The sequence below is a fragment of the Neoarius graeffei genome, chromosome 13 (genome assembly GCF_027579695.1).
Source record: "Neoarius graeffei isolate fNeoGra1 chromosome 13, fNeoGra1.pri, whole genome shotgun sequence".
Taxonomy (NCBI): domain Eukaryota; kingdom Metazoa; phylum Chordata; class Actinopteri; order Siluriformes; family Ariidae; genus Neoarius; species Neoarius graeffei.
Window position 1 is genome coordinate 60,696,878 of NC_083581.1, and position 14,421 is coordinate 60,711,298.

General features: G+C 40.7%; 1 protein-coding gene across 3 annotated transcripts in view; it reads left to right on the forward strand.

The window, feature by feature from the left end:
• arhgef10lb (Rho guanine nucleotide exchange factor (GEF) 10-like b) overlaps positions 1–14,421 on the forward strand; it is an 86,628-nt gene that overhangs the window by 21,892 nt on the left and 50,315 nt on the right. For all 3 annotated transcript variants that reach the window (XM_060938247.1, XM_060938248.1, XM_060938246.1), the window contains exons 3-7: positions 1,532–1,861; positions 1,973–2,000; positions 3,052–3,128; positions 8,334–8,459; positions 14,114–14,250. In XM_060938247.1, coding sequence (XP_060794230.1) covers positions 1,532–1,861; positions 1,973–2,000; positions 3,052–3,128; positions 8,334–8,459; positions 14,114–14,250 — 698 coding nt within the window. The remainder of the gene's footprint in view (positions 1–1,531; positions 1,862–1,972; positions 2,001–3,051; positions 3,129–8,333; positions 8,460–14,113; positions 14,251–14,421) is intronic.

Consider the following 14,421-nt stretch of genomic DNA (forward strand, 5'->3'; position numbering starts at 1 on the left):
ATCATGCTGGAAAACCTTTGGGCCCCTTTGTGAAGGGAAAGACCTACACAAACAGTATCTGAGATCAGGATCGAAACCCGGACCCTAGAGTGAACACTACATATTATGACACTGTGCTACCGATATACACTATATAGCTAAAGGTTTCTGGACACTCCAGTATCACACCCATATGTGGATCTTCTATACAGTTGTATAGAATGTATTTGTGTACTATAGCATTACAATTTCTAATAGCATACAGAACGCTGTATAGAAGAACCATATACGGGTGTGATAGTGAAGTGTCCAGAAACCTTTGGCCATATAGTGTATATTGGCAGCACAGTGTCAACATGTAGTATTGACTTCAGGGTCCAGGTTTCATTTCTAATCCCAGATACTGTTTGTGCAGGTCTTTGAATGTGTATTTAAGTATGTGTAATGGTCTGCAATGGATTGGTGTCATATGAAGAGTGGAACAGGTTGCAGCACTACCAATATTAAATGCGTTACATTTTTCTTTTTCACCTGGAAATTTGCTCCACTGTTATTCAGGTTGACCTTATACTCTTAAACTTGTCAATCTAATGTTTTTTTTTTTCCACTTTAAAGGAACAGTCCACCGTACTTCCATAATGAAATATGCTCTTATCTGAATTGAGACGAGCTGCTCCATACCTCTCCGAGCTTTGTGCGACCTCCCAGTCAGTCAGACGTAGTCAGACGCGCTGTCACTCCTGTTAGCAATGTAGCTAGGCTCAGTATGGCCAATGGTATTTTTTGGGGCTGTAGTTAGATGCGACCAAACTCTTCCGCGTTTTTCCTGTTTACATAGGTTTATATGACCAGTGACATGAAACAAGTTCAGTTACACAAATTGAAACGTAGCAATTTTCTATGCTATGGAAAGTCCGCACTATAATGACAGGCGTACTAACACCTTCTGTGCGCTTCGGCAGCACATTGATATCTGAGCTCCGTATCAATGCGCTGTCGAAGCCCGCAGAAGGTGTTAGTACGCCTGTCATTATAGTGCGGACTTTCCATAGCATAGAAAATCGCTACGTTTTAATTTGTGTAACTGAACTTGTTTCATGTCACTGGTCATATAAACCTATGTAAACAGGAAAAACGTGGAAGAGTTTGGTCGCATCTAACTACAGCCCCAAAAAATACCATTGGCCATGCTGAGCCTAGCTACATTGCTAACAGGAGTGACAGCGCGTCTGACTGCGTCTGACTGACTGGGAGGTCGCGCAAAGCTCGGAGAGGTACGGAACAGCTCGTCTCAATTCAGATAAGAGCATATTTCATTATGGAAGTACGGTGGACTGTTCCTTTAAAGGTTCTAAGTAGAATCCTACAGATTGAGTGTAGTGCCAATCCTCAATTATCAGAATCAGAAACACTTTAATCACCAGGTATGAGGACACACACGAAGAATTTGACTCCGGTTCACTTAGCTCTCATAGTACAAAACAGATTTAAAAAAAAGCATTATCACAAAATCATTATCTATGAAATAATTATAGACGCAACTTGGTTTCAGAGTCCATGCCCACTGGTGTGGCACAGGCCCTCCAGCAAGAGGAAGAGGAGGAGGATGAAGACGAGGAGCAGGGAGAGCAGTTTCAGTTTGATGATAGTGAAGATGAGAACAATGCTGATCAAAAGCCTGGGGAAATTAAGGACTTTGTAACTTCAGCTGCTGAGACTGGACTTAAGGAAGTTGCTTCAGGCAACAGCACAAACTCTAATGCACTTTACAGTCAAGCAGTGAAGCATGTCCCAGTCACTCATCATGAGGAACTAAATGGAGTGACCTCTGCTGGTCAGGAGGGTCAAACTGTTCCTCATCAGCCACACATAACAAGCCCAGGTAAGAGTTTCAATCATGTATTTATCATGAATGTATTGTATCAGATTCTAAGAAGAAAAAAAATACATATAATGATCTTTCTTTCTTTCCCTCCTTCCTTCTCTACTTCAGATATGGTAGTCAGACAGTCTCCAGATGGGTGAGTGTCCTACACGCTAACTGTACCGCAGAAATTTCAATATTTTTTGTCAGGAGTTTTGAGACACGGTGTGATTCCTTGATGCATCTCCAAGACATTCTGTCCAATTGAAATTTCATTACCATGTGACCAGTGGATGTAGCCTCATACACAAGAGACACATAATGGTTTATTATTTACTTTTTAGTGTCACAGCTACAATATGCCATGTAGTTAGATCAGTCAGATCTATGAGTTACACATTATGAGAGACTTGCCTCTTTCCTAAGAACAATATAATTAAGTTATTCCACGAAATCGGGTCGTACACGAGCTGATAGCCAACGAGGTGCGTAGCGCTGAGTTGGCCATAAGCCACGTACAATGAGATTGACCGGAATAACTTGTATTCTATCCACGTTCACTGGATTTTGAGAAACAGAGCATTTTTATTTTTTTGCAAATTTGACTAATAAAAACTTTATACAAAACGTCTGACAAAATCATTTTTGCTTAGAATGTAAACAAACCGGTGAAATGACTAGCAATTTGTGAAAAATGCTATAATAATAATTCTTGAAAAAAATCAAAAAGATGCATTCTTGCCGTCAAATATTTTCATTCCATATTTTGTTGGCTTTTTTTGTGTGTATTTTTTGGGGTTTTGTTTTCAAGTAGAGTTTTTATTTCGCCCTCGGTTCGTTCAGCAACACATGCCACCATTTTTTTTTCTTCTTCAGGTTTTTTTTTGGTGGTTGTCAAACCAACTTAAAGGTGCATTACTGCCACCAACTGGGCTGGAGTATGTAACAGGAGATGGGGGGGAGACTATATTCTTTTAGCAATTTCTGTTTCTTTTAATTGCTTGATAAAGTGATATATCTGACTTGATGTGCGCCACCATTTTGTTTTTCTCTACTCACGGTATATGAGCTGATATCCTAGTAGTAGAGTAGCCAATCAGAGCGTGTGATTGTTCATTTCCAATAAATGTGGATAGAATAATATGCAATGCACAATAGTATAACATTCTTTGCTGGTTTGGTTAATGATGGCTTTGTCAACATTTCAGACGTTCTGTATCTTTTGAGCCAAGAGTCACAGAAGAGCCCGAAGGCACATGGAAGAAAACCACATATACACATGAAGGTATTGCTCCTTGCTCTTACAAAACATACTTTCTGGCCACTTTGGGTGGTATCTTTGTCCTTTATCTACACTAATAAACTATTTTACCAAGCTCACTTGACACATTGTGGTGGGTGTCCTGCTTGTATGAGTGAATCAAGCAGAGCAGCATTACTGTGTAGTCATTAAAAGCCATGAAAGATCATGTCATACATATTGCTCCATTATTTAGGAATTATTTCGTATAGAAACATACTTTAAATTGCATCGTGTCACAGATATCTGTGACTTAGCTAAAAAAAAAATTAAAAATCACAGTTACAAAGCCACTCGTAGCTTCACAGTTTACAAATATTAAAAAAAAAATTATTCAGTGGATTTTCAAGGCAGAAGTTAGTTGAACTATGAACAGTCACAGGACCAGAGCTTTCATAGAAGATCAATGGTGCAGTTTGTTATTCAGTCCCTACATCTCCCGCTATCACATTTCAGGCCATCCAGCAACAGATTTTTGTGCATCATCAACTTATCTATGCTGTAAACACAAACACCTTAATGTCATTGCTAGATTGAGAATGGAACAAAAACTATCCAGTCAACAGCAGTATTGTGACAACAATGAAGAGTCCAATAGATACAAATTATAAATGGACAAAATGAGCAGTTGTTTCTAAGAGTACACCAGCAAGATGGCCCAATGGGGTTGGTGTCTGATACAGTGGTCAGTAAATGTAAAGCTGCTGTACATGATGTACAAACCCAAATCAGAAAAAATTGGGATCGTATGGAAAGCAATGATTTATACATTTATTTTGATTTGTATTTCATTGCAAACAGCGTGAACTCGAGATATTTTATATGTATGTATAATTTTGTCTGGTTAACTTCATTTCATTTGTTAATATGCATCCATTCCTGCCTTTCAGACCTGCAACACATTTGAAAAAAAAAAGTTGGGGTGGGGGCAATTTAGGGCGAGTAATGAGGTGATTATTGAAATTATTGAAATGCTTAAAATGTTCCTCAAAGAAAAAAAAAATCAGTTAAACTTGTATAGCTCCTTTCTCATACCCAAGGTCGCTTTACAATTAGGGGGAAGAAAAATTAAAATAATTTTAAAAAAAGGCCACCAAAAAAGGTCAGGATGTCATTCCAAAGGTGCACGAAGATAAGTCCCACACCGCCTGCACAGCCGCCGCACTGCTGCCGGGCAACACCGCCCAGAACACCGCGCCATGGATCCATAAAGTAAGCACAGAAGCACCGCCACACAGAGCGCTGGTATGTCCCATACTGCCTGCACAGGCACCATGACGCCACCAAGCAACATCGCTCAGAACACTGCGCCAAACACAAAAGCACCGCCGCACAGAGCACTGGACAACCATGATGTTAAAAGAGCAACAAGCTCACTGCAGTCCATAGCGAGGTGCACAGACATTACCAACGGCGAACCAAGGCCTGGAGGGCACCGACGCCCAAAACCGGGTCCGGCACTACACCACAACCAGCGGACAAAACACTCAAACAAACATCAAACTACACAAACACAAAAGAGAAAATAAAAATAAAAAGTTCCGGTGAGAAGCGGCAGCCAGAATGCTCCTGGTGTACTCTCAAAAAGGAAAAAAAAAAAAGCCAAAAAAATGAAGGCATACAAAAGGAGGCACTCTACGGTGCATAATATCATTAAACGATTCAAGGAATCTGGATGAATTTCAGTGCATAAAGGGCAAGGGCAGAAGCCTTAGCTGAACACCCGTGATCTCCGATCCCTCAGACGGCACTGCATCAAGAACCGTCATTCATCTATAGCTGATATAACCACATGGGCTTGAGCTGACTTTGGTAAACCTTTGTCAAGTACTACAATACAGAGTTACATCTACAAATGCCAGTTAAAACTTATGTTAACTGTGTTCAGAAGCACTGTCAACTTCTCTGGGCTTGAAAACATCTGGGATGAACCATCACACAGTGGAAATGTGTATTGTGATCAGACGGATCAGTGTTCCAAGTCTTTTTTGGAAGAAATGGATGCCGTGTGCACTGGAAAATGAAAAGGACCATCCAGACTGTTACCAGTAACAAGACCAAATGCCAGGGTCTGTCATGGTATGGGGTTGTGTCCGTGCCCTTGGCAAAGGTAACTTACACTCCTGTGATGGCAGCATTAATGCAGAAAAGTACATTGAGATTTTGGAGCAACATATGGTGCCTTCGAGATGACAACTTTTCCAGAGATATTCCAACAAGACAACGTAAAACCACATTCTGCACACATTACAAAGGCATGGCTGCGGAAGAAGAGGGTGTCTGACTGTCCCCTCTGTCCTCAATAGAGAACGTGTGGCGAATTTTGAAACAAAAAGTATGAAAATGATGACTCCATACTGTTGCATACCTTAAGACCTGTTTGCAGGAAGAATGGGACAAAATAACACCTGAAACACTTCATCGCTTGGTGTCTTCAGTCCCTGAACATTAGGTGTTGTGAGAAAGAATGGCAACATTATAAAGTAGTAAATTCTTTACCGTCCCATCTATTTTTGAAATGTGCTGCAAGAAACAAACTAGAAATAAGTGTTTCTCATCTCATCCCATTCTCATTATCTCTAGCCGCTTTATCCTTCTACAGGGTCGCAGGCAAGCTGGAGCCTATCCCAGCTGACTACGGGCGAAAGGCGGGGTACACCCTGGACAAGTCGCCAGGTCATCACAGGGCTGACACATAGACACAGACAACCATTCACACTCACACCTACGGTCAATTTAGAGTCACCAGTTAACCTAACCTGCATGTCTTTGGACTGTGGGGGAAACCGGAGCACCCGGAGGAAACCCACGCGGACACGGGGAGAACATGCAAACTCCACACAGAAAGGCCCTCGCCAGCCCCGGGGCTCGAACCCAGGACCTTCTTGCTGTGAGGCGACAGCGCTAACCACTACACCACCGTGCTGCCCGAAATAAGTGTTTATTTTGAAAAAAAAAAAATCTTGAGGTAAAACATCAAATAATGTATTGTTGTATTGTTTTGAGTGTAGTACAGGTCAAATATTATTTACAAATCGTTGTTTTCAGTTTTCATTTCAATTTCAACATACCGTTCCAAGTTTTTCTTCTGGGATTGGACTTGTGGTAATGCCAACACAGACTATCATGTCAGTGTAACTGCCAAATAGTATCTGCTTAGTGGTGCTTTCTTCCTTTTAATGGATGGGTTGAGGAGAGCTAGACATATTGTGCAGTTCAGCAATACCCGAAAAAGAGCATCTAGTATATGGTATTAAATCCGAAAGAAGCACCCCTCACCCTGCTTCAGCCAACGTCCAGTTCTGTGTTTGTGATCTCCAGGTTTGCATTCAAGACCCGAATGCTACTATACGCCTGTCATAAAGAAGGCTGCTCACATGTTTGCTCAGACAGGTCTGTGACTCTCAGGAGGACATGCATCCTCCATCGAATGGAAGATTCAGATAAATAATTCGATGCGTTCAAATCGAAGCTTAAGCTAATCAAAACCATCTGCTTTCAGTTACTATCCATAGTAAAGAGATTGTGTGCCTTTGAAAATATTTGAGCTGCTCGGGGAATTTGCTAGAAACCCCACAAAGATCCTGGATGCTCACACATGAAACATTTATTAGTTCATTTGAATAATGCAAAGAGAACACTCGCATGGAAGAATCACTGCATCAAAACTGATCCACGATTGCATTAATGAAACTCATAAATAATGGCACCCCACTTGAAATTCAATTGCATGAAATCAGGAGCACATATATTTCCAGAGGTTGAGCTCAAAAACAATAATGCAGTGTTCTGAGTGAAGTGTGTGTGTGTTCAGCTCAAGCACCAGCTCGCTCACAGGAATGGTTCAGTGTGGTGTCAGAGCTCACACTACGACTGCACAAAGGTACATCGCCTAGTCTCCACTTAGAACCGCTTTATTTACCTGTTTTAGTGTTGCCTCAGACTGTAGGAGGTGTCCTTTTTTTTATCCTGCTGTAGCTGATTCAGATTGTAAACACTTGTATATCCTGTGTGTCGGTGCTGGAAACATTTAGCTAGTTTGTGACCCCTGTGTTGTTTATAAAATTGTGTAAGATTGCACTTTACATGCATGACCTTCTGCTTAAGAAGGTGCACGATACTTATTGACTGTTCACTGTGTCCTTCCAGTGTGTAATTCTAGCCATGGCCTTCAAGTATGTACAAATATATATATATATATATATATATATATATATATATATATATATATATATATATATATATATAGTCTGAAGTTAATATTAGACGGTCAAATCAAGGAAATGACTCCGTCTGCTATTAAAAACACGGTGGAATTCTCTTCCTGAAATGGAAGCAATACTGTACCTGTATTGCAGCACCTTTGAGCTATAGTCAAAATGTAATGTGCTGTGACCTTAGTGTTGGTGTCAAGCTTTTCTTTATTAGTCTAATTTCCTGGTGGCACTGAAAAAGCCTTTGTCGCTATTTTGTACTCTCTAGATTAATTCTGAGTTACATTTGTGCTTGATAGTGGTTCCGATCGATACCACAGTCAGTTTAATGAATACCTTGTCAGTTTATTGGCTACTGCTTTTAACTACAGAATCAATAAATGTTCAGAGGTTTTGGCTTCACAGTTTTTCAACCTGGAATGTGAAACAGGTGCACAGTCTGAACTTTGAGAAACATTCAGCCAGGGTTCCCACGGATCATGGAATTTCTGGAATATCATGGAATTCTGTTCCAGACATGTAAAGGGATTTGATCATTTGATCCCAAGTCATGGGATATCAGGGAATTTTGTTTGTAGCATTATTTATTTATTTATTTATTTATTTATTTATTATTTTAGTTGCCATTTATCAAAATGTAATATTTTCCATGCAGTATTTTTCTTTATTGAGTTATTTCACTATGTATAAGTAGTGAAAACTTGACATTTTGTACTATAAATGTACATGAACTCGAAAATATAACTTGCAAATTGATGGGTTTGAAATACTGTGGCTGTTTTTGTCTGCTCAGCACAAAGGCAGCCTGTTTTTTTTTCCCCCGTTCATTATAGGTCATGGAAATTCAGTGCTTTAGTCAGTGAAAGTCAGGGAGTTTGACATTGATTTCAAGTTGGAACTCTGCTCAGTGATCAGAATCAACCTTGGGAAGAAATGCATTTCATTGACTAATCCTGAGCCTATCTGTCCGCTATAGGAAAGTTTGCTTCAGAAACAGAGGGAGGATTGCCTTCTTCCTCAGAGGTATACTCAGATCCTCCTCCTGACTCAGAAGTGATTTATGATGATGTCCCATGTGAGAACATCCCCTCTCCTGATGCAGGTATGTGAAAGACTCTGGGCTCAATATGCACCATTCTGCATGTTCTCCACATGAGTGATGGATGTCGAAAGTCAGATAACAGCCCAGACAACGAATGAGTGATGCCCAGTACTGACCTACTTTCATCTGGTCCACGTAATCCTGTGAAATGATAGCAGAAACCTTGGAACTTTCAGTTGGACCATTTTTGGCCAAAAATGAAAAAGCTGCAAAGTGAGTGGTTACACTTAGCCCAGATTCCAGACACAGTGAAAAACCTTAGAAGTAGACGGCCTTTCAATTTAATAAAACCGGTGAAATTTAGTTCCCTCTGAACTTTGGTCGTAGTGATATGTGTTTATTTCTGTAATATCGCAAAAAAACCAACAAAAAAAACAGGCCATTCTATGGCTGGGAAGTTATTTAATTTGAGGGGATTCCCAAGCAAATAATGTGCATGAAATCGCTCGCTTTGTGCAGTCAGGCAGACAGAGGAAGTCCAGTGTGCGCATGTGCAAGTTTACCTTTTGCCGTTGTTTTCTTCTTCTTCTTCTTTTGGGTTTTACATCAGCTGGCATCCACAATGCTGCATTACTTCCATCTACAGGTTTACCTTGACCGTGCACTGACAGTTCCATCATTCTGTCGCTAAATGAACAGCTGATCGCACCGAGGTGCTCGCTGACCGCCGATATTTATTAGTTTGGTCCTGCGTTTCCTTTCCTTCACAACATAACGTCTTTTCTTCTCACTTTCCATTACTGTAGTCGGTCTTTCATGTTTCATTTGCATCCTTCATTTTCCTTTCCCGTTTCAAATTTGTATCCCACAATGCCTTGCGCGAACGGGGAAAGTCCACCACGTGATGCATGATGTAGCCTCTTGGATTGCATCAAAGTGAAGCAGGAAAAAATAGCGGCGAATTTAGAGCCACATGGCCTTAAATTCATTAATTGTTCTATTTAAAAAAGCAAATAAAATTGGAAATCTGTGATTCGAATTCAGTTGCTTTCGGTCCACTAAACAAAAATAATTGGGTGTCAGGGAAAATTTCTTTTTATGACCTAAACTTGAAAAATCTGAAAGGCAGTCTACCTTTAATTATAGCTGGTTTTTTTTTTTTTGGCCCGCAATTGTTGTGATGGATTCTTATGTACACACACTCAATGATGTTGAACAGAGTTGTCTGCTTTATGATCAAGAAGTGTTTTAGATATCAAATTATTGATGATCTTGATGTCAACAAATAGATCCATCCATTACGTGTAGCCGCTTATCCTGTGCAGGGTCGCAGGCAAGCTGGAGCCTATCCCAACTGACTATGGGTGAGAGGCGGGGTACACCCTGGACAAGTCACCAGATCATCGCAAGGCTGATGCATAGAGACAAACAACATTCACATTCACACCTACGGTCAATTTAGAGCCACCAATTAGCCTAACCGCATGTCTTTGGACTGTGGGGGAAACCGGAGCACCCAGAGGAAACCCATGCAGACACAGGGAGAACATGCAAACTCCACACAGAAAGGTTCCCATCGGTCACTGGGCTCAAACCCAGAACCTTCTTGCTGTGAGGTGACAGTGCTAACCACTACACCACCGTGCCGCCTCAACACATAGATGTAGCTTCTTTTCTACTTTTAATCTTATTTTTTTCCACCAAAATAACAAAAACTGTAGCTAAAGTCATTCTTACTTCCCAGACTTGGTAATTTCCAATTTTTCTATTTCCAAACTGTTAACACAGATAATGGTTAAACAGTTTAAATGGATACCAAATGTACATTTGAATGAAAAAATGTTTGCATTCCCCTGGTTTCTGGGTGACAAAAAGGAAAATACACCTTTTTTTGTTTTTAAATTGATCTAAAAAATGAATTTTAAAAAATCAGAAATCAAATTCAAGGGTTTGGAGTCGCAGATATAATGGGTAGAGATGTGCACTTTTTTTTAATCACTCAAAGGTAGAGTTAATTTTTTTTTAATGGATGAGATTAGATTTAGATTTTTTTCACTATTTATTTGTGACAGTAAATGTCTCGTTGGTTTTATTTGTTTAGCTTGCGTTCCTTTGTCTTCGTCAATTTGTCATAAAGGTATGCCTTAAAGAACTTTATTCTCAACTGTATATTAGGGTGCATCAGTTGCCCTCACTTTCATAAAATCTGATGCATTTTTGTTCGGGTGTTCCTTTTCACCAATAAAGACATCCTGTAAAATTTTTTGACCATATTCAAAAGTCTAATGGTGGCACCATGAGGTTCATTTTTTGCCAAAAAACACTTATTTTATGTTTTCACGTAAGGTTTGAATCACAATGTTGGACTCCATTTATTGATTTCCTGTGACCCAGAGATCATGTTAAGAACCTTTGCAAGGGATTGAGAAGCATTAATGTGATTCATAATACATTTGTATTGTTTAAAAGTAGTTGAACAATGATTCAATGAACAGCTAAAACTCAAACTGTGGTTGATGATATATTTAGAATATGTACTAAAAATGTGTATCTAAGATATTTGGTATACTCTATAAGGTGCCATAATGTTTCATGAAAAGTGATCGAAATTTTGTCATAAAAGTCATAAAATAGCAGCTTTTTCCATAACTTTGAGCTCCTGGTGCCACCATTAAACTTTTAAATTTTGTCAAAATATTTCACCCAGTGTGTTTTCTTACCAAAAGGAACATAAAAACAAAAATGCATCATGATTGGAGGAACTTTTCATTTTTAGGGGGCAACTGATGCACCCTACTGTATATTGTGTTCAGTCATGTTTCGTACAATATACAGAACAAGTACTTAAATACTTAATATACTGCACGGTGGTGCAGTGGTTAGCACTGTTGTCTCACAGCAAGAAGGTTCTGGGTTCAAACCTCATGGCCGACAGGGGATTTTCTGTGTGGAGTTTGCATGTTCTCCCCATGTCTGTGTGGGTTTCTTCTGGGTGCTCCGGTTTCCCCCACATGCAGATTAGGTAAAATACCCAGCCACTGCGGTTTGCACAAGCCGGTGCATACTTAGTGCCGGTCTCAAGCCTGGATAGATTGGGAAGGGTTGTGTCAGGAAGGGCATCCGTTGTAAAACCTATGCCAAATCAAAATATGTGAAACAGATCTGCTGTGGCAACCCCTAATAGGAGCAGCCGAAAGATGATGATGATACTATACAGATGTACATTGTCTGTGCGATGTCTGCAGATAGGGGTGTGACTGGTGTGAGACTATTTTCAAGCTATTTGTTATTTCACTAGAACAACAAATATTAAAGGCAACAGCAAAATTCAATGACCTTACAGACAACAAGGTCAACATGTCAGTAATAAGAAAGATAGTGGAAGTGTGTGTTAGATCTCACCTGGTATATGGAGTACAAGCTTGGCTTCCAGAAGAAGGGCAGGATAGGGAAGATGGAAGTGTGTTGGTTTCAGTGTTTGAGAAGGATGATGAAAGGTGGATGGAGAAGACATAATTTGGAAGAGGGAGAATACCAATTCGTGTACTCCAGTGATGACATTGTTAAAACCACTCCCCTGAGGAATTTCATCTATACACAACGTCTGAGGGATATTGGATGCGTATGCTGATCTGAAAACACCACGTACATCAAAAAACTGATGTTTGCCAAACCTACCAGAAAATATTATCATGATCCATGGATGGAGATCTCTGAAATACCACACTTACCGATTGAACAAGAGAAGAAGTTGACACAGTTAAAGTTGGAGTTTGCCAAGTTAGTTAATCATCAAACTAACTTGTCTTACTCGCTTCAGTGAAGTTTATGGAGGAATCCACAGGGCAGGATGGGAGGCATCCCTGAAATCCAGTCTAGTTTTTGAAGACAAGATATACTCCACGACAATGTAGAAAAAACTGCCAAGTTGTGCTTTACCTTAAATTTACAGACCGTATACACTGTATGGTGTCTATGTTCAATGGCTACAGTAAAGTGTTACAGTATTTTCTGGGTGTTCTGAGAACAATTCAGTGTTGTAGTCCAGTCATTAAACTTCGAGTCCGAGTCCTGTCTCGAGTCCATAGTGTTCAAGTCCAAGTCATTAAAGAAAATTTCGAGTCAAGTCTGAGAACAAGACGACTCCTGCACCATTTGACGGTGGCTGTTGCTGCCTTTATGTGAAACCGTCTCTGCTACCGTGTTGGTCTAACGTTACTGCTTGACTGCCCCATTTTAGTTTACTAGGCTACAGATAAAAAGCTTGTTCATCGCTCAGCAAGCCCCGCCCACTATCAACAGGGCAAATAACATGACAGAGTGTTAACACTAGCTAGTTCATCTGTCAACAAGCAAGCCCCGCTATCAACAGAGCAATGAACATAGCATGTGACTTCCTTCTCTGGGTGGAGTCTTGCCAAATGACGATTGAAGTTTGAGGTTTTCCCCATCGTCTCCGCGATAGTTCTTCTACATATGGAACACATAACAGTGCTTTTTTTCCCACTGCACGAGAAGTCTGTATAAGCAAAGCGGACAGTCCTAGAGGCTTCTCTCCAGGCATTTTAGCCTCATTAACGTTAGTTTGTTCCTGAACATGACGCATGAACAGGTGAATGTGCATTCTCATCTCATCTCATTATCTCTAGCCGCTTTATCCTTCTACAGGGTCGCAGGCAAGCTGGAGCCTATCCCAGCTGACTACGGGCGAAAGGCGGGGTACACCCTGGACAAGTCACCAGGTCATCACAGGGCTGACACATAGACACAGACAACCATTCACACCTACGGTCAATTTAGAGTCACCAGTTAACCTAACCTGCATGTCTTTGGACTGTGGGGGAAACCGGAGCACCCGGAGGAAACCCACGCGGACACGGGGAGGACATGCAAACTCCACACAGAAAGGCCCTCGCCGGCCACGGGGCTCGAACCCGGACCTTCTTGCTGTGAGGCGACAGCGCTAACCACTACACCACCGTGCCGCCCCGAATGTGCATTCTCTTGCACAAAATTAGTATAAAAATTAATGTAGATATAAATATCTCATGCCAAACATCTTATGGCATGTTACAAAAACAAAAAGTCCGAGTCTCCAATTTACAAGTCCGAATGCAGTTAATGCACACGTCCGAGTCCTGGATTTGAGTACTAAAAGCCTGGAACAATTGTAAGATATGAAGAACAAGAAGACTTTATTTATCACACGTACACTCAAGCACAGTGAAATTCCTCTCTGCGTTTAACCCATCTGAAGCAGTGAACACGCATGCAAACACAAATGAGCAATGAGCACACACACATACCCAGAACAGTGGGCAGCTATGCTACAGTACCCAGGGAGCAGTTGGGGGTCAGGTGCCTTGCTCAAAGACATGTCAGCCCAACCTTCGGGCCATGGCTGCCCCATGTTAACCTAACTGCATGTCTTTGGACTTTACAGATAACATCTGTAAATATTCTTCAACATTGCTGCAAGTATTACAGATATTGAAATTAACACTAGTGCTGTGAAAACATTGCAGGAATGTTGTTTCAAGGATGTGACAATCCAACCTTTGGAGAATCTGTCAAATAGACTATTAAACATTCAGAGAACATTATTTGTTAGCGGGCATGTTAAATATGCTGTGACACTGTGCATTAAAAAGCAGTTGCGCCCTCACAGCCGTGCAGTTTGCATCAGTCGTCTGTGTTTCTTGTTTTGTGTGCAGGTGACGATATGATCTATGAGGATGTGCAGAACCCTGATGAGTTGCCAGAGGGGATGGATAATGGCTGGAGCTCCACTGAGTTTGAGAGTTATGACGAACAGTCGGACACCGAGACCAAGCCACGGACACGCAGCAAGGTGGGAACAAGCGCAGGTTCAGATCCTGCTTAAATCCAGGAGCTGCTGTCTTTAAAATCTTATCTCTGAGGTCAAAGCAAGGTGCAATCCAGGGGATTTTATTAGCTGAGCGTCTTTATCACTTTCTGTGAGTTCTTTTTTTAAATTTTGATTAATTTCCAATTTCATTTC